Below are 24,292 nucleotides of genomic sequence, written 5' to 3' on the forward strand. Positions count from 1 at the left end.
CAATACCATCCCAATAAAACAATTACCATTCCAATACCATCCCAATAAAACAATACCATCCCCATAAAACAATACAATACCTTCCCAATAAAACAATACCATCCCCCCAAAACAATACCATCCCAATAAAACAATTACCATTCTAATACCATCCCAATAAAACAATACAATACCTTCCCAATAAAACAATACCATCCCCCCGAAACAATACCATCCCAATAAAACAATACCATCCCAATAAAACAATTACCATTCCAATACCACCCCAATAAAACAATACCATCCCAATAAAACAATACCATCCCAATAAAACAATACCATCCCAATAAAACAATACCATCCCAATAAAACAATACCATCCCAATAAAATAATGCCATCCCAATAAAACAATACCATCCCAATAAAATAATGCCATCCTAATATAAAACAATACCATCCCAATAAAATACCATCCCAATTAAACAATGCCATCCCAATAAAACAATACCATCCCAATAAAATAATGCCATCCCAATAAAACAATACCATCCCAATAAAATACCATCCCAATTAAACAATGCCATCCCAATAAAGCAATACAATACCAATAAAATAATGCCATCCCAATACAATACCATCCCAATGAAGAAATGCCACCCCAATAAAACAATACCATCCCAATAAAACAATACCATCCCAATAAAATAATGCCATCCCAATAAAACAATACCATCCCAATAAAATACCATCCCAATTAAACAATGCCATCCCAATAAAGCAATACAATACCAATAAAATAATGCCATCCCAATACAATACCATCCCAATGAAGAAATGCCACCCCAATAAAACAATACCACCCCAATTAAGAGATGCCACCCCAATAAAACAATACCATCCCAATAAAACAATGCCATCCCAATAAAACAATACCATCCCAATAAAACAATGCCATCCCAATAAAACAATGCCATCCCAATGAAGAAATGCCACCCCAATAAAACAATACCATCCCAATAAAATAATGCCATCCCAATTAAACAATGCCATCCCAATTAAACAATGCCATCCCAATTAAACAATGCCATCCCAATAAAGCAATACAATACCAATGAAGAAATGCCACCCCAATAAAACAATACCATCCCAATGAAGAAATGCCATCCTAATAAAACAATGCCATCCCAATAAAACAATGCCATCCCAATAAAATAATACCATCCCAATAAAATAATGCCATCCCATTGAAAAAAATAAATTACAATTCATCATGCTCCTCCTCGATTAAGCTTTTAAGTCACCATAGGTGAGTCTGAAATGTATTTCCTGTGTGTTTTCACTAGTTATTGTGTGTTTTTAAACACCCAGGACCTGGTCGACTACTACAAGCAGCATTCTCTGAGAGAGGGCTTCAAGAGTCTGGACACAACACTGCAGGTACCATTCAGGGAGCCAAGCAACGGGAACAACATGCCCCAAGGCATCCGGCTCACTGGCACTGGTGAGTACAAGGACAGATCCCTGTCCCCACTAATGCTTCTACACCTGCATCGCTTGCTGTTTGGGGTTTTAGGCTGGGTTTCTGTACAGCACTTTGAGATATATTTTTATATAAATTAGATTTAATGCATACTCTGCCACTGGTGAACACAGTGTGAACACCACCGGTAGTCGCTTAATGGTCTAGTACAATAATTGGTGAGTACAGGAGGCAACTGAATCCCATCACCACCATATAACTTGTTTTTGTCATTTTTAAATGTTTAATTCATATCACTTCCTGAATTGACCCCCCAACACTCGTTGGAATGTGTTCAAAGAAGTGAGTGAGTCCTGCAATTAGGATGTCTGAATAGTCTCATGGTTTTATAACCAACAAGATATAACAGACTCATGTCATTGATCTCACTGTTTTTAATCACAGCACAGCCAGAGAACATTCTACATGTGTACAGAAATATATATGCTTACTTACTCATTGCTCGCACAACCAACTCCCAATTTTCAAACAAAATAATACTGTTGTTCAATTAAATAAAACCTGCTTTTAGCTTATTTAACACTCAAGTGAAAAATGTGTGTTATTGTCAGGGATTTCCTCCTCTTCTTCCGAAGAGGAGAGGCGAGAAGGATCAGAGGACCAATATGCGGCGTGGTATGTGTTCATAGTGAATTTTAATAAAGAGAAGACTGAACACTATACAAAAGAGTAACAAAAAACAATAAACCAAATACGACCGTGAAGCTACAAATGACACCTGTGCTGACACAAGCCACTAACATAGACAATCACCCACAAACAAACAGTGCAACCCAGGCTACCTAAGTATGATTCTCAATCAGAGACAACTAATGACACCTGCCTCTGATTGAGAACCATTCTAGGCCGAAACATAGAAATACCCCAAAACATAGAAAAACAAACATAGACTGCCCACCCAACTCACGCCCTGACCATACTAACTAAATACAAAACAAAGGAAATAAAGGTCAGAACGTGACAGTTATATCCAAATCACAGCCTTGTTTTTGACCTGTTAGAGATACGGTATATAAGTGGTAATTTTGACTCTCAAGAGTAACACATCGTGCTATCAGTATTCCACGACACACCTAATAGTCGTCTATTGAAATGTTTCCTTTTGTTTAGTTAGAATAGGAAACGAGCACACGTTTGCCCAGACAGTGACTTTAAATATGCAGGCTTGTTTCGGCCTCCGCGAATCATCCTCCTCCACAGCCTGCCTTTAGCTCTGGGAGATTTAGAAATGGTACACACTTGTGTCTAGACCTTGTAACACATGGAAATGAAGGCCGTAGATATGGCCAGACTGGAATATTTGACTTTCCCTTAGCCCTGATATGGCCAGATTTGAATATTTGACCTTCCATCAGCCCTGATATGGCCAGATTTGAATATTTGACCTTCCATCAGCCCTGATATGGCCAGATTTGAATATTTGACCTTCCATCAGCCCTGATATGGCCAGATTTGAATATTTGACCTTCCATCAGCCCTGATATGGCCAGATTTGAATATTTGACCTTCCATCAGCCCTGATATGGCCAGATTTGAATATTTGACCTTCCATCAGCCCTGATATGGCCAGATTTGAATATTTGACCTTCCCTCAGCCCTGATATGGCCAGACTGGAATATTTGACCTTCCATCAGCCCTGATATGGCCAGACTGGAATATTTGACCTTCCATCAGCCCTGATATGGCCAGACTGGAATATTTGACCTTCCCTTAGCCCTGATATGGCCAGATTTTAATATTTGACTTTCTGATTACTGTAAATATACAGGCTGTGATGAAGTCAGTGATATGTCGGCCTAGTCAATATGTAGCTATGTATGTATCTAAGCCAGTCAACAGTCAATACCACTCTCCACAGCCTCAGAGAGCTCTACAAGATGCCAGTGATCTTAGTCAGTAGAAGCAGCAGCAGCAGTGTGAGCAGCAGCAGTATGAGCAGCAGTATGAGCAGCAGCAGTATGAGCAGCAGCATTATGAGCAGCAGCAGTGTGAGCAGCAGCAGTATGAGCAGCAGCAGTGTGAGCAGCAGCAGTATGAGCAGCAGTATGAGCAGCAGCAGTATGAGCAGTAGTATGAGCAGCAGCAGTATGAGCAGTAGTATGAGCAGCAGCAGTATGAGCAGCAGCAGTATGAGCAGCAGCATTATGAGCAGCAGCAGTGTGAGCAGCAGCAGTATGAGCAGCAGCAGTATGAGCAGCAGCAGTGTGAGCAGCAGCAGTGTGAGCAGCAGCAGTGTGAGCAGCAGCAGTGTGAGCAGCAGCAGTGTGAGCAGCATCAGTGTGGCAGCAGCAGTATGAGCAGCAGTATGAGCAGTAGTATGAGCAGCAGTAGTCTGAGCAGCAGCAGTATGAGCAGCAGCAGTGTGAGCAGCAGCAGTATGAGCAGCAGCAGTGTCAGCAGCAGCAGTATGAGCAGCAGTATGAGCAGCAGCAGTATGAGCAGCAGCAGTGTGAGCAGCAGCAGTATGAGCAGCAGCAGTATGAGCAGTAGCAGTATGAGCAGCAGCAGTATGAGCAGCAGCAGTATGAGCAGCAGCAGTATGAGCAGCAGCAGTGTGAGCAGCAGCAGTGTGAGCAGCAGCAGTATGAGCAGCAGCAGTGTGAGCAGCAGCAGTATGAGCAGCAGCAGCAGTGTGAGCAGCAGCAGTATGAGCAGCAGCAGTATGAGCAGCAACAGTGTGAGCAGCAGCAGTGTGAGCAGCAGCAGTGTGAGCAGCAGCAGTGTGAGCAGCAGCAGTGTGGCAGCAGCAGTATGAGCAGCAGTATGAGCAGTAGTATGAGCAGCAGTAGTCTGAGCAGCAGCAGTATGAGCAGCAGCAGTGTGAGCAGCAGCAGTATGAGCAGCAGCAGTGTCAGCAGCAGCAGTATGAGCAGCAGTATGAGCAGCAGCAGTATGAGCAGCAGCAGTGTGAGCAGCAGCAGTATGAGCAGCAGCAGTATGAGCAGTAGCAGTATGAGCAGCAGCAGTATGAGCAGCAGCAGTATGAGCAGCAGCAGTATGAGCAGCAGCAGTGTGAGCAGCAGCAGTATGAGCAGCAGCAGTATGAGCAGCAGTGTGAGCAGCAGCAGTATGAGCAGCAGCAGTGTGAGCAGCAGCAGTATGAGCAGCAGCAGTATGAGCAGCAGTGTGAGCAGCAGCAGTATGAGCAGCAGCAGTGTGAGCAGCAGCAGTATGAGCAGCAGCAGTATGAGCAGCAGCAGTGTGAGCAGCAGCAGTATGAGCAGCAGCAGCAGTGTGAGCAGCAGCAGTATGAGCAGCAACAGTATGAGCAGCACCAGTATGAGCAGCAGTATGAGCAGCAGCAGTGTGAGCAGCAGCAGTGTGAGCAGCAACAGTGTGAGCAGCAGCAGTGTGAGCAGCAGCAGTGTGAGCAGCAGCAGTGTGGCAGCAGCAGTATGAGCAGCAGTATGAGCAGCAGTAGTCTGAGCAGCAGCAGTATGAGCAGCAGCAGTGTGAGCAGCAGCAGTATGAGCAGCAGCAGTGTGAGCAGCAGCAGTATGAGCAGCAGTATGAGCAGCAGCAGTATGAGCAGCAGCAGTGTGAGCAGCAGCAGTATGAGCAGCAGCAGTATGAGCAGTAGCAGTATGAGCAGCAGCAGTATGAGCAGCAGCAGTATGAGCAGCAGCAGTGTGAGCAGCAGCAGTATGAGCAGCAGCAGTATGAGCAGCAGCAGTATGAGCAGCAGCAGTATGAGCAGCAGCAGTATGAGCAGCAGCAGTGTAAGCAGCAGCAGTATGAGCAGCAGTATGAGCAGTAGTATGAGCAGCAGCAGTGTGAGCAGCAGCAGTGTGAGCAGCAGCAGTATGAGCAGCAGCAGTATGAGCAGCAGCAGTATGAGCAGCAGCAGTATGAGCAGCAGCAGTGTGAGCAGCAGCAGTATGAGCAGCAGCAGTATGAGCAGCAGCAGTATGAGGAGCAGCAGTATGAGCAGCAGCAGTGTGAGCAGCAGCAGTATGAGCTGCAGTATGAGCAGCAGCAGTATGAGCAGCAGCAGTGTGAGCAGCAGCAGTGTGAGCAGCAGCAGTATGAGCAGCAGTATGAGCAGTAGTATGAGCAGCAGCAGTGTGAGCAGCAGTAGTCTGAGCAGCAGCAGTATGAGCAGCAGCAGTGTGAGCAGCAGCAGTATGAGCAGCAGCAGTGTGAGCAGCAGCAGTATGAGCAGCAGCAGTATGAGCAGCAGCAGTATGAGCAGCAGCAGCAGTATGAGGAGCAGCAGTATGGGCAGCAGCAGTATGAGCAGCAGCAGTGTGAGCAGCAGCAGTATGAGCAGCAGCAGTATGAGCAGTAGTATGAGCAGCAGCAGTGTGAGCAGCAGCAGTTTGAGCAGCAGTAGTATGAGCAGCAGCAGTGTGAGCAGCAGCAGTGTGAGCAGCAGCAGTATGAGCAGCAGCAGTGTGAGCAGCAGCAGTGTGAGCAGCAGCAGTGTGAGCAGCAGCAGTATGAGCAGCATCAGTGTGAGCAGCAGCAGTATGAGCAGCAGCAGTATGAGCAGCAGCAGCAGTATGAGGAGCAGCAGTATGGGCAGCAGCAGTATGAGCAGCAGCAGTGTGAGCAGCAGCAGTATGAGCAGCAGCAGTATGAGCAGTAGTATGAGCAGCAGCAGTGTGAGCAGCAGCAGTTTGAGCAGCAGTAGTATGAGCAGCAGCAGTGTGAGCAGCAGCAGAGTGAGCAGCAGCAGTATGAGCAGCAGCAGTGTGAGCAGCAGCAGTGTGAGCAGCAGCAGTGTGAGCAGCAGCAGTATGAGCAGCAGCAGTGTGAGCAGCAGCAGTATGAGCAGCAACAGTGTGAGCAGCAGCAGTATGAGCAGCAGCAGTGTGAGCAGCAGCAGTGTGAGCAGCAGCAGTGTGAGCAGCAGCAGTATGAGCAGCAACAGAATGAGCAGCACCAGTATGAGCAGCAGTATGAGCAGCAGCAGTGTGAGCAGCAGCAGTGTGAGCAGCAACAGTGTGAGCAGCAGCAGTGTGAGCAGCAGCAGTGTGAGCAGCAGCAGTGTGGCAGCAACAGTATGAGCAGCAGTATGAGCAGCAGTAGTCTGAGCAGCAGCAGTATGAGCAGCAGCAGTGTGAGCAGCAGCAGTATGAGCAGCAGCAGTGTGAGCAGCAGCAGTATGAGCAGCAGTATGAGCAGCAGCAGTATGAGCAGCAGCAGTGTGAGCAGCAGCAGTATGAGCAGCAGCAGTATGAGCAGTAGCAGTATGAGCAGCAGCAGTATGAGCAGCAGCAGTATGAGCAGCAGCAGTGTGAGCAGCAGCAGTATGAGCAGCAGCAGTATGAGCAGCAGCAGTATGAGCAGCAGCAGTATGAGCAGCAGCAGTATGAGCAGCAGCAGTGTAAGCAGCAGCAGTATGAGCAGCAGTATGAGCAGTAGTATGAGCAGCAGCAGTGTGAGCAGCAGCAGTGTGAGCAGCAGCAGTATGAGCAGCAGCAGTATGAGCAGCAGCAGTGTGAGCAGCAGCAGTGTGAGCAGCAGCAGTGTGAGCAGCAGCAGTATGAGCAGCATCAGTGTGAGCAGCAGCAGTATGAGCAGCAGCAGTATGAGCAGCAGCAGCAGTATGAGGAGCAGCAGTATGGGCAGCAGCAGTATGAGCAGCAGCAGTGTGAGCAGCAGCAGTATGAGCAGCAGCAGTATGAGCAGTAGTATGAGCAGCAGCAGTGTGAGCAGCAGCAGTTTGAGCAGCAGTAGTATGAGCAGCAGCAGTGTGAGCAGCAGCAGAGTGAGCAGCAGCAGTATGAGCAGCAGCAGTATGAGCAGCAGCAGCAGTATGAGGAGCAGCAGTATGGGCAGCAGCAGTATGAGCAGCAGCAGTGTGAGCAGCAGCAGTATGAGCAGCAGCAGTATGAGCAGTAGTATGAGCAGCAGCAGTGTGAGCAGCAGCAGTTTGAGCAGCAGTAGTATGAGCAGCAGCAGTGTGAGCAGCAGCAGAGTGAGCAGCAGCAGTATGAGCAGCAGCAGTGTGAGCAGCAGCAGTGTGAGCAGCAGCAGTGTGAGCAGCAGCAGTATGAGCAGCAGCAGTGTGAGCAGCAGCAGTATGAGCAGCAACAGTGTGAGCAGCAGCAGTATGAGCAGCAGCAGTGTGAGCAGCAGCAGTGTGAGCAGCAGCAGTGTGAGCAGCAGCAGTATGAGCAGCAACAGAATGAGCAGCACCAGTATGAGCAGCAGTATGAGCAGCAGCAGTGTGAGCAGCAGCAGTGTGAGCAGCAACAGTGTGAGCAGCAGCAGTGTGAGCAGCAGCAGTGTGAGCAGCAGCAGTGTGGCAGCAACAGTATGAGCAGCAGTATGAGCAGCAGTAGTCTGAGCAGCAGCAGTATGAGCAGCAGCAGTGTGAGCAGCAGCAGTATGAGCAGCAGCAGTGTGAGCAGCAGCAGTATGAGCAGCAGTATGAGCAGCAGCAGTATGAGCAGCAGCAGTGTGAGCAGCAGCAGTATGAGCAGCAGCAGTATGAGCAGTAGCAGTATGAGCAGCAGCAGTATGAGCAGCAGCAGTATGAGCAGCAGCAGTGTGAGCAGCAGCAGTATGAGCAGCAGCAGTATGAGCAGCAGCAGTATGAGCAGCAGCAGTATGAGCAGCAGCAGTATGAGCAGCAGCAGTGTAAGCAGCAGCAGTATGAGCAGCAGTATGAGCAGTAGTATGAGCAGCAGCAGTGTGAGCAGCAGCAGTGTGAGCAGCAGCAGTATGAGCAGCAGCAGTATGAGCAGCAGCAGTATGAGCAGCAGCAGTATGAGCAGCAGCAGTGTGAGCAGCAGCAGTATGAGCAGCAGCAGTATGAGCAGCAGCAGTATGAGGAGCAGCAGTATGAGCAGCAGCAGTGTGAGCAGCAGCAGTATGAGCTGCAGTATGAGCAGCAGCAGTATGAGCAGCAGCAGTGTGAGCAGCAGCAGTGTGAGCAGCAGCAGTATGAGCAGCAGTATGAGCAGTAGTATGAGCAGCAGCAGTGTGAGCAGCAGTAGTCTGAGCAGCAGCAGTATGAGCAGCAGCAGTGTGAGCAGCAGCAGTATGAGCAGCAGCAGTGTGAGCAGCAGCAGTATGAGCAGCAGCAGTATGAGCAGCAGCAGTATGAGCAGCAGCAGCAGTATGAGGAGCAGCAGTATGGGCAGCAGCAGTATGAGCAGCAGCAGTGTGAGCAGCAGCAGTATGAGCAGCAGCAGTATGAGCAGTAGTATGAGCAGCAGCAGTGTGAGCAGCAGCAGTTTGAGCAGCAGTAGTATGAGCAGCAGCAGTGTGAGCAGCAGCAGTGTGAGCAGCAGCAGTATGAGCAGCAGCAGTGTGAGCAGCAGCAGTGTGAGCAGCAGCAGTATGAGCAGCATCAGTGTGAGCAGCAGCAGTATGAGCAGCAGCAGTATGAGCAGCAGCAGCAGTATGAGGAGCAGCAGTATGGGCAGCAGCAGTATGAGCAGCAGCAGTGTGAGCAGCAGCAGTATGAGCAGCAGCAGTATGAGCAGTAGTATGAGCAGCAGCAGTGTGAGCAGCAGCAGTTTGAGCAGCAGTAGTATGAGCAGCAGCAGTGTGAGCAGCAGCAGAGTGAGCAGCAGCAGTATGAGCAGCAGCAGTGTGAGCAGCAGCAGTGTGAGCAGCAGCAGTGTGAGCAGCAGCAGTATGAGCAGCATCAGTGTGAGCAGCAGCAGTATGAGCAGCAGCAGTGTGAGCAGCAGCAGTATGAGCAGCAGCAGTATGAGCAGCAGCAGTGTGTGCAGCAGCAGTATGAGCAGCAGTATGAGCAGCAGCAGTATGAGCAGCAGCAGTGTGAGCAGCAGCAGTATGAGCATCAGCAGTGGCAGCAGCAGCAGTATGAGCAGCAGCAGTATGAGCAGCAGCAGTATGAGCAGCAGCAGTGTGAGCAGCAGCAGTATGAGCAGCAGCAGTGTGAGCAGCAGCAGTATGAGCAGCAGCAGTATGAGCAGCAGCAGTATGAGCAGCAGCAGCAGTGTGAGCAGCAGCAGTATGAGCAGCAGTATGAGCAGCAGCAGTATGAGCAGCAGCAGTGTGAGCAGCAGCAGTATGAGCAGCAGCAGTATGAGCAGCAGCAGTATGAGCAGCAGCAGCAGTGTGAGGAGCAGCAGTGTGTGCAGCAGCAGTATGAGCAGCAGTATGAGCAGCAGCAGTATGAGCAGCAGCAGTGTGAGCAGCAGCAGTATGAGCAGCAGCAGTGTGAGCAGCAGCAGTATGAGCAGCAGCAGTATGAGCAGCAGCAGTATGAGCAGCAGCAGCAGTGTGAGCAGCAGCAGTATGAGCAGCAGTATGAGCAGCAGCAGTATGAGCAGGCAGCAGTTGAGCAGGTGAGCAGCAGCAGTATGAGCAGCAGCAGTATGAGCAGCAGCAGTATGAGCAGCAGCAGCAGTGTGAGGAGCAGCAGTGTGTGCAGCAGCAGTATGAGCAGCAGCAGTATGAGCAGCAGCAGTGTGAGCAGCAGCAGTATGAGCAGCAGCAGTATGAGCATCAGCAGTGGCAGCAGCAGCAGTATGAGCAGCAGCAGTATGAGCAGCAGCAGTATGAGCAGCAGCAGAGTGAGCAGCAGCAGTATGAGCAGCAGCAGTGTGAGCAGCAGCAGTATGAGCAGCAGCAGTATGAGCAGCAGCAGTATGAGCAGCAGCAGCAGTGTGAGCAGCAGCAGTATGAGCAGCAGTATGAGCAGCAGCAGTATGAGCAGCAGCAGTGTGAGCAGCAGCAGTATGAGCAGCAGCAGTATGAGCAGCAGCAGTATGAGCAGCAGCAGTATGAGCAGCAGCAGCAGTGTGAGGATCAGCAGTATGAGCAGCAGCAGTGTGAGCAGCATCAGTGTGAGCAGCAGCAGTATGAGCAGCAGCAGTATGAGCAGCAGTGTGAGCAGCAGCAGTATGAGCAGCAGTGTGAGCAGCAGCTGTATGAGCAGCAGTAGTGTGAGCAGCAGCAGTATGAGCAGCAGCAGTATGAGCAGCAGCAGTATGAGCAGCAGTGTGAGCAGCAGCAGTATGAGCAGCAGTGTGAGCAGCAGCAGTATGAGCACCAGTATGAGCAGCAGTGTGAGCAGCAGCAGTATGAGCAGCAGTATGAGCAGCAGCAGTATGAGCAGCAGTGTGAGCAGAAGCAGCAGCAGCAGCAGTGTGAGCAGAAGCAGTATGAGCAGCAGTGTGAGCAGCACCAGTATGAGCAGCATTGTGAGCAGCAGCAGTGTGAGCAGCAGCAGTATGAGCAGCAGTGTGATCAGCAGCAGTATGATCAGCAGCAGTATGAGCAGCAGTGTGAGCAGCAGCAGTATGAGCAGCAGTGTGAGCAGCAGCTGTATGAGCAGCAGCAGTGTGAGCAGCAGTGTGAGCAGCAGCAGTATGAGCAGCAGCAGTATGAGCAGCAGCAGTATGAGCAGCAGTGTGAGCAGCAGCATTATGAGCAGCAGTGTGAGCAGCAGCAGTATGAGCAGCAGCAGTATGAGCACCAGTATGAGCAGCAGTGTGAGCAGCAGCAGTATGAGCAGCAGCAGTATGAGCAGCAGCAGTGTGAGCAGCAGCAGTATGAGCAGCAGTATGAGCAGCAGTAGTATGAGCAGCAGCAGTATGAGCAGCAGTGTGAGCAGAAGCAGCAGCAGCAGCAGTGTGAGCAGAAGCAGTATGAGCAGCAGTGTGAGCAGCACCAGTATGAGCAGCACCAGTATGAGCAGCAGTGTGAGCAGCAGCAGTATGAGCAGCAGTGTGAGCAGCACCAGTATGAGCAGCAGTGTGAGCAGCAGCAGTGTGAGCAGCAGCAGTATGAGCAGCAGTGTGATCAGCAGCAGTGTGAGCAGCAGCAGTATGAGCACCAGTATGAGCAGCAGTGTGAGCAGCAGCAGTATGAGCAGCAGTATGAGCAGCAGCAGTATGAGCAGCAGCAGTGTGAGCAGCAGCAGTATGAGCAGCAGTATGAGCAGCAGCAGTATGAGCAGCAGCAGTGTGAGCAGCAGCAGTATGAGCAGCAGCAGTATGAGCAGCAGCAGTATGAGCAGCAGTGTGAGCAGAAGCAGCAGCAGCAGCAGTGTGAGCAGAAGCAGTATGAGCAGCAGTGTGAGCAGCACCAGTATGAGCAGCAGTGTGAGCAGCAGCAGTATGAGCAGCAGTGTGAGCAGCAGCAGTATGAGCAGCAGTGTGAGCAGCAGCAGTGTGAGCAGCAGCAGTATGAGCAGCAGCAGTATGAGCAGCAGCAGTATGAGCAGCAGTGTGAGCAGCGCTCAGCACCCAGGCATTATGAATCAATGTATTGTTTTGCTCCAGGTCAAACCAGCAGCACAACAACAACAACAACCAAACCTCATAAGGGTTACGTTCCAAATGGTTCCTTATTCCGTTTACAGCGCACTACTTTTGACCAGGGTCCGTAAGGGTCATGTGATCACCCTGTTGCAGGATAACTTTCCTGCCTATCTAACTTTCCTGCCTAAAAGGCTTCTGGGTTTTGTAATTTTCACTTTCAAATTTCAAAGTTGATTTTCCAATTAGGAAAAAATGGACCAGCCCCTACATAAAATGGCCATGAATTATAATCCACATAATTTCTTCACATTTCCTGTTGCTGCAGGATTATTTTCCTACTGTAGCAAACTGGCTCAAATTAAGATCCTAAACCTGTAAAAGGAATAGGGTGATGTTTGTGATGTACCCCTGGTAGTGCACTATATAGGGAATAGGGTGATGTTTGTGATGTACACCTGGTAGTGCACTATATAGGGAATAGGGTAACATTTGGGATGCACATTAAGCTAACGGATGCTCCAGACTGAAGCAGCAGCACTCTGTAACATGCAGTGAAAATGAGGACACACAGTGTGTGTGTGTGTGTGTGTGTGTGTGTGTGTGTGTGTGTGTGTGTGTGTGTGTGTGTGTGTGTGTGTGTGTGTGTGTGTGTGTGTGTGTGTGTGTGTGTGTGTGTGTGTGTGTGTGTGTGTGTGTGTGTGTGCGTGAGTGAGTGTGTGTGCGTGAGTGTGTGTGTGCGTGCGTGCGTGTGCGTCTCTCCCAATTAATGTATATATGAAAGGACAAAGTCATTAATAACGTTCCTATTTGTATTTTTGTATTTATTATGGATCCCCATTAGTTCCTGCCAAGGCAACAGCTACTCTTCCTGGGGTTTATTATGGATCCCCATTAGTTCCTGTCAAGGCAGCAGCTACTCTTCCTGGTGTTTATTATGGATCCCCATTAGTTCCTGTCAAGGCAGCAGCTACTCTTCCTGGGGTTTATTATGGATCCCTATTAGTTCCTGCCAAGGCAACAGCTACTCTTCCTGGAGTTTATTATGGATCCCCGTTAGTTCCTGCCAAGGCAACAGCTACTCTTCCTGGGGTTTATTATGGATCCCCATTAGTTCCTGCCAAGGCAACAGCTACTCTTCCTGGGGTTTATTATGGATCCCCATTAGTTCCTGTCAAGGCAGCAGCTACTCTTCCTGGTGTTTATTATGGATCCCCATTAGTTCCTGTCAAGGCAGCAGCTACTCTTCCTGGGGTTTATTATGGATCCCCATTAGTTCCTGCCAAGGCAACAGCTACTCTTCCTGGGGTTTATTATGGATCCCCGTTAGTTCCTGCCAAGGCAACAGCTACTCTTCCTGGGGTTTATTATGGATCCCCATTAGTTCCTGTCAAGGCAGCAGCTACTCTTCCTGGTGTTTATTATGGATCCCCATTAGTTCCTGTCAAGGCAGCAGCTACTCTTCCTGGGGTTTATTATGGATCCCCATTAGTTCCTGTCAAGGCAGCAGGTACTCTTCCCGGGGTTTATTATGGATCCCCATTAGTTCCTGTCAAGGCAGCAGGTACTCTTACTGGGGTTTATTATGGATCCCCGTTAGTTCCTGCCAAGGCAGCAGCTTTTCTTCCTGGGGTTTATTATGGATCCCCGTTAGTTCCTGCCAAGGCAACAGCTACTCTTCCTGGGGTTTATTATGGATCCTCATTAGTTCCTGTCAAGGCAGCAACTACTCTTCCTGGGGTTTATTATGGATCCCCATTAGTTCCTGACAAGGCAGCAGGTACTCTTACTGGGGTTTATTATGGATCCCCATTAGTTCCTGCCAAGGCAGCAGCTACACTTCCCGGGGTTTATTATGGATCCCCGTTAGTTCCTGCCAAGGCAGCAGCTTTTCTTCCTGGGGTTTATTATGGATCCCCATTAGTTCCTGCCAGGGCAGCAGCTACTCTTCCTGGGGTTTATTATGGATCCCATTAGTTCCTGTCAAGGCAGCAGCTACTCTTCCTGGTGTTTATTATGGATCCCCGTTAGTTCCTGCCAAGGCAGCAGCTTTTCTTCCTGGGGTTTATTATGGATCCCCGTTAGTTCCTGCCAAGGCAACAGCTACTCTTCCTGGGGTTTATTATGGATCCCCATTAGTTCCTGTCAAGGCAGCAACTACTCTTCCTGGGGTTTATTATGGATCCCCATTAGTTCCTGACAAGGCAGCAGGTACTCTTACTGGGGTTTATTATGGATCCCCATTAGTTCCTGCCAAGGCAGCAGCTTTTCTTCCTGGGATTTATTATGGATCCCCATTAGTTCCTGCCAAGGCAGCAGCTACTCTTCCTGGGGTTTATTATGGATCCCCATTTGTTCCTGCCAAGGCAGGAGCTACTCTTCCTGGGGTTTATTATGGATCCCCATTAGTTCCTGCCAAGGCAGCAGCTACTCTTCCTGTGGTTTATTATGGCTCCCCATTAGTTCCTGCCAAGGCAGCAGCTACTCTTGCTGGGGTTTATTATGGATCCCCATTAGTTCCTGCCAAGGCAGCAGGTACTCTTCCTAGAGTTTATCATGGATCCCCATTAGTTCCTGTCAAGGCAGCAGCTACTCTTTCTGGGGTTTATTATGGATCCCCATTAGTTCCTGTCAAGGCAGCAGGTACTCTTACTGGGGTTTATTATGGATCCCCATTAGTTCCTGCCAAGGCGGCAGCTACTCTTCCTGGGGTTTATTATGGATCCCCGTTAGTTCCTGCCAAGGCGGCAGCTTTTCTTCCTGGGGTTTATTATGGATCCCCATTAGTTCCTGCCAAGGAAGCAGCTACTCTTCCTGCGGTTTATTATGGATCCCCATTAGTTCCTGCCAAGGCAGCAGCTACTCTTGCTGGGGTTTATTATGGATCCCCATTAGTTCCTGCCAATGCAGCAGGTACTCTTCCTAGAGTTTATCATGGATCCCCGTTAGTACCTGCCAAGGCAGCAGCTACTCTTCCTGGTGTTTATTATGGATACCCATTAGTTCCTGTCAAGGCAGCAGCTACTCTTCCTGGGGTTTATTATTGATCCCCATTAGTTCCTGTCAAGGCAGCAGGTACTCTTACTGGGGTTTATTATGGATCTCCATTAGTTCCTGCCAAGGCGCCAGCTACTCTTCCTGGGGTTTATTATGGATCCCCATTAGTTCCTGTCAAGGCAGCAGGTACTCTTCCTGGGCTTTATTATGGATCCCTGTTAGTTCCTGCCAAGGCAGCAGCTTTTCTTCCTGGGGTTTATTATGGATCCCCATTAGTTCCTGCCAAGGCAGCAGCTACTCTTCCCGGGGTTTATTATGGATCCCCATTAGTTTCTGCCAAGGCAGGAGCTACTCTTCCTGGGGTTTATTATGGATTCCCATTAGTTCCTGCCAAGGCAGCAGCTACTCTTCCTGGGGTTTATTATGGCTCCCCATTAGTTCCTGCCAAGGCAGCAGCTACTCTTCCTGGGGTTAATTATGGATCCCCATTAGTTCCTGCCAAGGCAGCAGGTACTGTTCCTAGAGTTTATCATGGATCCCCATTAGTACCTGCCAAGGCAGCAGCTACTCTTCCTGGGGTTTTTAATGGATCCCCATTAGTTCCTGCCAAGGCAGTAGCTACTCTTCCTGGGATTTATTATGCATCCCCATTAGTTCCTTCCAAGCCAGCAGCTACGTTTCCTGGGGTTTCTTATGACTCTCCGTTAGTTCCTGCCAAGGCAGCAGCTACTCTTCCTGGGGTTTATTATGGATCCCCATTAGTTCCTGCCAAGGCAACAGCTACTCTTCCTGGGGTTTATTATGGATCCCCATTAGTTCCTGTCAAGGCAGCAGCTACTCTTCCTGGTGTTTATTATGGATCCCCATTAGTTCCTGTCAAGGCAGCAGCTACTCTTCCTGGGGTTTATTATGGATCCCCATTAGTTCCTGTCAAGGCAGCAGGTACTCTTCCCGGGGTTTATTATGGATCCCCATTAGTTCCTGTCAAGGCAGCAGGTACTCTTACTGGGGTTTATTATGGATCCCCATTAGTTCCTGCCAAGGCAGCAGCTACTCTTCCCGGGGTTTATTATGGATTCCCGTTAGTTCCTGCCAAGGCAGCAGCTTTTCTTCCTGGGGTTTATTATGGATCCCCATTAGTTCCTGCCAAGGCAGCAGCTACTCTTCCTGGGGTTTATTATGGATCCCCATTAGTTCCTGCCAAGGCAGCAGCTACTCTTCCCGGGGTTTATTATGGATCCCCATGAGTTCCTGCAAAGGCAGCAGCTACTCTTCCTGGGGTTTATTATGGATCCCCATTACTTCCTGCCAAGGCAGGAGCTACTCTTCCTGGGGTTTATTATGGATCCCCATTAGTTCCTGCCAAGGCAGCAGCTACTCTTCCTGGGGTTTATTATGGATCCCCATTAGTTCCTGCCAAGGCAGCAGCTACTCTTCCCGGGGTTTATTATGGATCCCCATGAGTTCCTGCCAAGGCAGCAGCTTTTCTTCCTGGGGTTTATTATGGATCCCCATTAGTTCCTGCAAAGGCAGGAGCTACTCTTCCTGGGGTTTATTATGGATCCCCATTAGTTCCTGCCAAGGCAGCAGCTACTCTTCCTGTGGTTTATTATGGCTCCCCATTAGTTCCTGCCAAGGCAGCAGCTACTCTTCCTGGTGTTTATTATGGATCCCCATTAGTTCCTGTCAAGGCAGCAGCTACTCTTCCTGGGGTTTATTATGGATCCCCATTAGTTCCTGCCAAGGCAGCAGCTACTCTTGCTGGGGTTTATTATGGATCCCCATTAGTTCCTGCCAATGCAGCAGGTACTCTTCCTAGAGTTTATTATGGATCCCCATTAGTTCCTGCCAAGGCAGCAGCTACTCTTCCTGGTGGTTATTATGGATCCCCATTAGTTCCTTTCAAGGCAGCAGATACTCTTCCTGGTGTTTATTATGGATCCCCATTAGTTCCTGTCAAGGCAGCAGCTACTCTTCCTGGGGTTTATTATGGATCCCCATTAGTTCCTGTCAAGGCAGCAGGTACTCTTCCCGGGGTTTATTATGGATCCCCATTAGTTCCTGTCAAGGCAGCAGGTACTCTTACTGGGGTTTATTATGGATCCCCATTAGTTCCTGCCAAGGCAGCAGCTACTCTTCCCGGGGTTTATTATGGATCCCCATGAGTTCCTGCCAAGGCAGCAGCTTTTCTTCCTGGGGTTTATTATGGATCCCCATTAGTTCCTGCAAAGGCAGCAGCTACTCTTCCTGGGGTTTATTATGGATCCCCATTAGTACCTGCCAATCTTTATTTATTTATTTATCCATTATTTTACCTGGGAAGTTGACTGAGCACACGCTCTCATTTGCAGCAACGACCTGAGGAATAGTCACAGGGGAGAGGAGGGGGATGAATGAGCCAATTGTAAAGCAGCTACTCTTCCTGGGGTTTATTTTGGATCCCCATTAGTTGCTGTCCAGGCAGCAGCTTTTCTTCCTGGGGTTTATTATGGATCCCCATTAGTTCCTGCCAAGGCAGCAGCTACTCTTCCTGGGGTTTATTATGGATCCCCATTAGTTCCTGCCAAGGCAGCAGCTACTCTTGCTGGGGTTTATTATGGATCCCCATTAGTTCCTGCCAAGGCAGCAGGTACTCTTCCTAGAGTTTATCATGGATCCCCATTAGTACCTGCCAAGGCAGCAGCTACTCTTCCTGGTGTTTTATTATGGATCCCCATTAGTTCCTGTCAAGGCAGCAGCTACTCTTCCTGGGGTTTATTATGGATCCCCATTAGTTCCTGTCAAGGCAGCAGGTACTCTTACTGGGGTTTATTATGGATCCCCATTAGTTCCTGCCAAGGCAGCAGCTACTCTTCCCGGGGTTTATTATGGATCCCCATTAGTTCCTGCCAAGGCAGGAGCTACTCTTCCTGGGGTTTATTATGGCCCTTATTCCCCTCAGCAGGTTAGGTTAGGCAGTTGGTTAGGCAGCGGTAGAAACACATTGACCTGTGTTTATTTATCCCTGAGGGAGTGGGTGTAAGCCAAGAAACCCGTACTGACCTGTGTTTATTTATTCCTGTGGGAGTGGGTGTAAGCCAGGGAACCACATTGACCTGTGTTTGTTTATTCCTGAAGGAGTGGGTGTAAGCCAGGGAACCATATTGCGGAGTTGACTTGAGCTAGGGTGCACAGTACGACCAGTCTGGCTATTCAGCCTCTCTGATGGGAACAGACGTGTGTGTGTGTGTGTGTGTGTGTGTGTGTGTGTGTGTGTGTGTGTGTGTGTGTGTGTGTGTGTGTGTGTGTGTGTGTGTGTGTGTGTGTGTGTGTGTGTGTGTGTGTGTGTGTGTGTGTGTGTGTGAACAGAAGTCACTGTTTGTGTGGTGGGAATTACAGCCATCTGTATTTGACAGACCCCATGCTGGACTAAGGCTGTTACCTCATGCTGGAGTGTGTGTGTGTGTGTGTGTGTGTGTGTGTGTGTGTGTGTGTATGACTGGTGGGTTGGCATGGAGAAAGATTTGACTTGCATAAACATCACACACACACACACACAAAATAAAAGCGGATCCAAACCCCTTTTTCTTGGACAGTATAGGATGTCAAGGCTTAGAACAATGGAGATGGTTCTACACGTGTAGGATCTTAATTTGAGACAGTCTGCTAAAGCAGGAAAATAATCCTGCAGCAACAGGAAAATTTAATTCATTATTATTTTAATGAATGGACATTTTTCTAAGGGTTGATACATTTTTCATAAAGGAAAATAAACTCAGAAATGTTTCCAACTGGAAATTAAAAACTTTGGAAGCCTTTTTACATTAGTGAGTCATTTAGTAGACTCTCTTATCCAGATCCACTTACAGTAGTGAGTCATTTAGCAGACTCTCTTATCCAGAGCCACTACAGTAGTGAGTCATTTAGTAGACTCTCTTATCCAGATCCACTTACAGTAAGTAGTGAGTCATTTAACAGACTCTCTTATCCAGAGCCACTACAGTAGTGAGTCATTTAGCAGACTCTCTTATCCAGAGCCACTACAGTAGTGAGTCATTTAGTAGACTCTCTTATCCAGATCCACTTACAGTAAGTAGTGAGTCATTTAACAGACTCTCTTATCCAGAGCGACTACAGTAGTGAGTCATTTAGCAGACTCTCATCCAGATCCACTTACAGTAGTGAGTCATTTAGCAGACTCTCTTATCCAGAGCCACTTACAGTAGTGATTCATTTAACTGACTCTCTTATCCAGATCCACTTACAGTAGTGAGTCATTTAGCAGACTCTCTTATCCAGATCCACTTACAGTAGAGAGTCATTTAGCAGACTCTCTTATCCAGATCCACTTACAGTAGTGATTCATTTAGCAGACTCTCTTATCCAGATCCACTTACAGTAGTGAGTCATTTAGCAGACTCTCTTATCCAGATCCACTTACAGTAGAGAGTCATTTAGCAGACTCTCTTATCCAGATCCACTTACAGTAGTGAGTCATTTAGCAGACTCTCTTATCCAGATCCGCTACAGTAGTGAGTCATTTAGTAGACTCTCTTATCCAGAGCCACTACAGTAGTGAGTCATTTAGTAGACTCTCTTATCCAGAGCCACTACAGTAGTGAGTCATTTAGTAGACTCTCTTATCCAGATCCACTTACAGTAAGTAGTGAGTCATTTAGCAGACTCTCTTATCCAGAGCGACTACAGTAGTGAGTCATTTAGCAGACTCTCTTATCCAGAGCCACTTACAGTAGTGATTCATTTAGCAGACTCTCTTATCCAGATCTACTTACAGTAAGTAGTGAGTCATTTAGTAGACTCTCTTATCCAGAGTGACTACAGTAGTGAGTCATTTAGCAGACTCTCTTATCCAGAACCACTTACAGTAGTGAGTCATTTAGCAGACTCTCTTATCCAGAGCGACTACAGTAGTGAGTCATTTAGCAGACTCTCTTATCCAGAACCACTTACAGTAGTGAGTCATTTAGCAGACTCTCTTATCCAGAGCGACTACAGTAGTGAGTCATTTAGCAGACTCTCTTATCCAGAGCCACTTACAGTAGTGATTCATTTAACTGACTCTCTTATCCAGATCCACTTACAGTAGTGAGTCATTTAGCAGACTCTCTTATCCAGATCCACTTACAGTAGAGAGTCATTTAGCAGACTCTCTTATCCAGATCCACTTACAGTAGTGAGTAATTTAGCAGACTCTCTTATCCAGATCCGCTACAGTAGTGAGTCATTTAGTAGACTCTCTTATCCAGAGCCACTACATTAGTGAGTAATTTAGTAGACTCTCTTATCCAGATCCACTTACAGTAGTGAGTCATTTAGCAGACTCTCTTATCCAGATCCACTTACAGTAGTGAGTCATTTAGCAGACTCTCTTATCCAGATCCACTTACAGTAGAGAGTCATTTAGCAGACTCTCTTATCCAGATCCGCTACAGTAGTGAGTCATTTAGCAGACTCTCTTATCCAGATCCGCTACAGTAGTGAGTCATTTAGTAGACTCTCTTATCCAGAGCCACTACAGTAGTGAGTCATTTAGTAGACTCTCTTATCCAGATCCACTTACAGTAAGTAGTGAGTCATTTAACAGACTCTCTTATCCAGAGCCACTACAGTAGTGAGTCATTTAGCAGACTCTCATCCAGATCCACTTACAGTAGTGAGTCATTTAGCAGACTCTCTTATCCAGAGCCACTTACAGTAGTGATTCATTTAACTGACTCTCTTATCCAGATCCACTTACAGTAGAGAGTCATTTAGCAGACTCTCTTATCCAGATCCGCTACAGTAGTGAGTCATTTAGTAGACTCTCTTATCCAGAGCCACTACATTAGTGAGTAATTTAGTAGACTCTCTTATCCAGATCCACTTACAGTAGTGAGTCATTTAGCAGACTCTCTTATCCAGATCCACTTACAGTAGTGAGTCATTTAGCAGACTCTCTTATCCAGATCCACTTACAGTAGAGAGTCATTTAGCAGACTCTCTTATCCAGATCCACTTACAGTAGTGAGTCATTTAGCAGACTCTCTTATCCAGATCCGCTACAGTAGTGAGTCATTTAGTAGACTCTCTTATCCAGAGCCACTACAGTAGTGAGTAATTTAGTAGACTCTCTTATCCAGATCCACTTACAGTAGTGAGTCATTTAGCAGACTCTCTTATCCAGAGCCACTACAGTAGTGAGTCATTTAGTAGACTCTCTTATCCAGATCCACTTACAGTAAGTAGTGAGTCATTTAACAGACTCTCTTATCCAGAGCCACTACAGTAGTGAGTCATTTAGTAGACTCTCTTATCCAGATCCACTTACAGTAGTGAGTCATTTAGCAGACTAACTTACCTAGATCCACTACAGTAGTGATTCATTTAGCAGACTCTCTTATCCAGATCCACTTACAGTAGTGAGTCATTTAGCAGACTCTCTTATCCAGATCCACTTACAGTAGAGAGTCATTTAGCAGACTCTCTTATCCAGATCCACTTACAGTAGTGAGTCATTTAGCAGACTCTCTTATCCAGATCCGCTACAGTAGTGAGTCATTTAGTAGACTCTCTTATCCAGAGCCACTACAGTAGTGAGTCATTTAGTAGACTCTCTTATCCAGATCCACTTACAGTAGTGAGTCATTTAGCAGACTCTCTTATCCAGAGCCACTACAGTAGTGAGTCATTTAGTAGACTCTCTTATCCAGATCCACTTACAGTAAGTAGTGAGTCATTTAACAGACTCTCTTATCCAGAGCCACTACAGTAGTGAGTCATTTAGTAGACTCTCTTATCCAGAGCCACTACAGTAGTGAGTCATTTAGCAGACTCTCTTATCCAGATCTACTTACAGTAAGTAGTGAGTCATTTAGTAGACTCTCTTATCCAGAGTGACTACAGTAGTGAGTCATTTAGCAGACTCTCTTATCCAGAACCACTTACAGTAGTGAGTCATTTAGCAGACTCTCTTATCCAGAGCGACTACAGTAGTGAGTCATTTAGCAGACTCTCTTATCCAGAGCCACTTACAGTAGTGATTCATTTAGCAGACTCTCTTATCCAGATCTACTTACAGTAAGTAGTGAGTCATTTAGTAGACTCTCTTATCCAGAGTGACTACAGTAGTGAGTCATTTAGCAGACTCTCTTATCCAGATCCACTTACAGTAGTGAGTCATTTAGCAGACTCTCTTATCCAGATCCGCTACAGTAGTGAGTCATTTAGTAGACTCTCTTATCCAGAGCCACTACAGTAGTGAGTAATTTAGTAGACTCTCTTATCCAGATCCACTTACAGTAGTGAGTCATTTAGCAGACTCTCTTATCCAGAGCCACTACAGTAGTGAGTCATTTAGTAGACTCTCTTATCCAGAGCCACTACAGTAGTGAGTCATTTAGTAGACTCTCTTATCCAGATCCACTTACAGTAGTGAGTCATTTAGCAGACTCTCTTACCTAGATCCACTACAGTAGTGATTCATTTAGCAGACTCTCTTATCCAGATCCACTTACAGTAGTGAGTCACTTAGCAGACTCTCTTATCCAGATCCACTTACAGTAGAGAGTCATTTAGCAGACTCTCTTATCCAGATCCACTTACAGTAGTGAGTCATTTAGCAGACTCTCTTATCCAGATCCGCTACAGTAGTGAGTCATTTAGTAGACTCTCTTATCCAGAGCCACTACAGTAGTGAGTCATTTAGTAGACTCTCTTATCCAGATCCACTTACAGTAGTGAGTCATTTAGCAGACTCTCTTATCCAGAGCCACTACAGTAGTGAGTCATTTAGTAGACTCTCTTATCCAGATCCACTTACAGTAAGTAGTGAGTCATTTAACAGACTCTCTTATCCAGAGCCACTACAGTAGTGAGTCATTTAGTAGACTCTCTTATCCAGAGCCACTACAGTAGTGAGTCATTTAGCAGACTCTCTTATCCAGATCTACTTACAGTAAGTAGTGAGTCATTTAGTAGACTCTCTTATCCAGAGTGACTACAGTAGTGAGTCATTTAGCAGACTCTCTTATCCAGAACCACTTACAGTAGTGAGTCATTTAGCAGACTCTCTTATCCAGAGTGACTACAGTAGTGAGTCATTTAGCAGACTCTCTTATCCAGAACCACTTACAGTAGTGAGTCATTTAGCAGACTCTCATCCAGATCCACTTACAGTAGTGAGTCATTTAGCAGACTCTCTTATCCAGAGCCACTTACAGTAGTGATTCATTTAACTGACTCTCTTATCCAGATCCACTTACAGTAGTGAGTCATTTAGCAGACTCTCTTATCCAGATCCACTTACAGTAGTGAGTCATTTAGCAGACTCTCTTATCCAGATCCACTTACAGTAGAGAGTCATTTAGCAGACTCTCTTATCCAGATCCACTTACAGTAGTGAGTCATTTAGCAGACTCTCTTATCCATATCCACTTACAGTAGTGAGTCATTTAGCAGACTCTCTTATCCAGATCCGCTACAGTAGTGAGTCATTTAGTAGACTCTCTTATCCAGATCCACTTACAGTAAGTAGTGAGTCATTTAACAGACTCTCTTATCCAGAGCCACTACAGTAGTGATTCATTTAGCAGACTCTCTTATCCAGATCCACTTACAGTAGTGAGTCATTTAGCAGACTCTCTTATCCAGATCCACTTACAGTAGAGAGTCATTTAGCAGACTCTCTTATCCAGATCCACTTACAGTAGTGAGTCATTTAGCAGACTCTCTTATCCAGATCCGCTACTGTAGTGAGTCATTTAGTAGACTCTCTTATCCAGAGCCACTACAGTAGTGAGTCATTTAGTAGACCCTCTTATCCAGATCCACTTACAGTAGTGAGTCATTTAGCAGACTCTCTTATCCAGAGCCACTACAGTAGTGAGTCATTTAGTAGACTCTCTTATCCAGATCCACTTACAGTAAGTAGTGAGTCATTTAACAGACTCTCTTATCCAGAGCCACTACAGTAGTGAGTCATTTAGTAGACTCTCTTATCCAGAGCCACTACAGTAGTGAGTCATTTAGCAGACTCTCTTATCCATATCTACTTACAGTAAGTAGTGAGTCATTTAGTAGACTCTCTTATCCAGAGTGACTACAGTAGTGAGTCATTTAGCAGACTCTCTTATCCAGAACCACTTACAGTAGTGAGTCATTTAGCAGACTCTCTTATCCAGAGTGACTACAGTAGTGAGTCATTTAGCAGACTCTCTTATCCAGAACCACTTACAGTAGTGAGTCATTTAGCAGACTCTCTTATCCAGAGCCACTTACAGTAGTGATTCATTTAACTGACTCTCTTATCCAGAGCCATGACAGTAGTGAGTCATTTAGCAGACTCTCATCCAGATCCACTTACAGTAGTGAGTCATTTAGCAGACTCTCTTATCCAGAGCCACTTACAGTAGTGATTCATTTAACTGACTCTCTTATCCAGAGCCATGACAGTAGTAAGTCATTTAGCGACTAACAGTAGTGAGTGCATGCATTTAATTCCCGTGGGAATCTAACCACCCTGGCTGAGCCACAGGAGACCATTTTAAATGTAAAATACACAAGAAGTTTTAAATTTCTGTATTGCAGTAAAATTATCCTGCAACTGT

General features: G+C 47.1%; 1 protein-coding gene across 2 annotated transcripts in view; it reads left to right on the top strand.

Annotated features, from left to right (window-relative positions):
- The window catches only part of LOC109883904 (guanine nucleotide exchange factor VAV3), a 113,046-nt gene that overhangs the window by 81,791 nt on the left and 6,963 nt on the right, over window positions 1-24,292 (top strand). For both annotated transcript variants that reach the window (XM_031810412.1, XM_031810413.1), the window contains exon 25: window positions 1,349-1,481. In XM_031810412.1, coding sequence (XP_031666272.1) covers window positions 1,349-1,481 — 133 coding nt within the window. The remainder of the gene's footprint in view (window positions 1-1,348; window positions 1,482-24,292) is intronic.

Source organism: Oncorhynchus kisutch, linkage group LG30, assembly GCF_002021735.2.
Source record: "Oncorhynchus kisutch isolate 150728-3 linkage group LG30, Okis_V2, whole genome shotgun sequence".
NCBI classification, from domain to species: domain Eukaryota; kingdom Metazoa; phylum Chordata; class Actinopteri; order Salmoniformes; family Salmonidae; genus Oncorhynchus; species Oncorhynchus kisutch.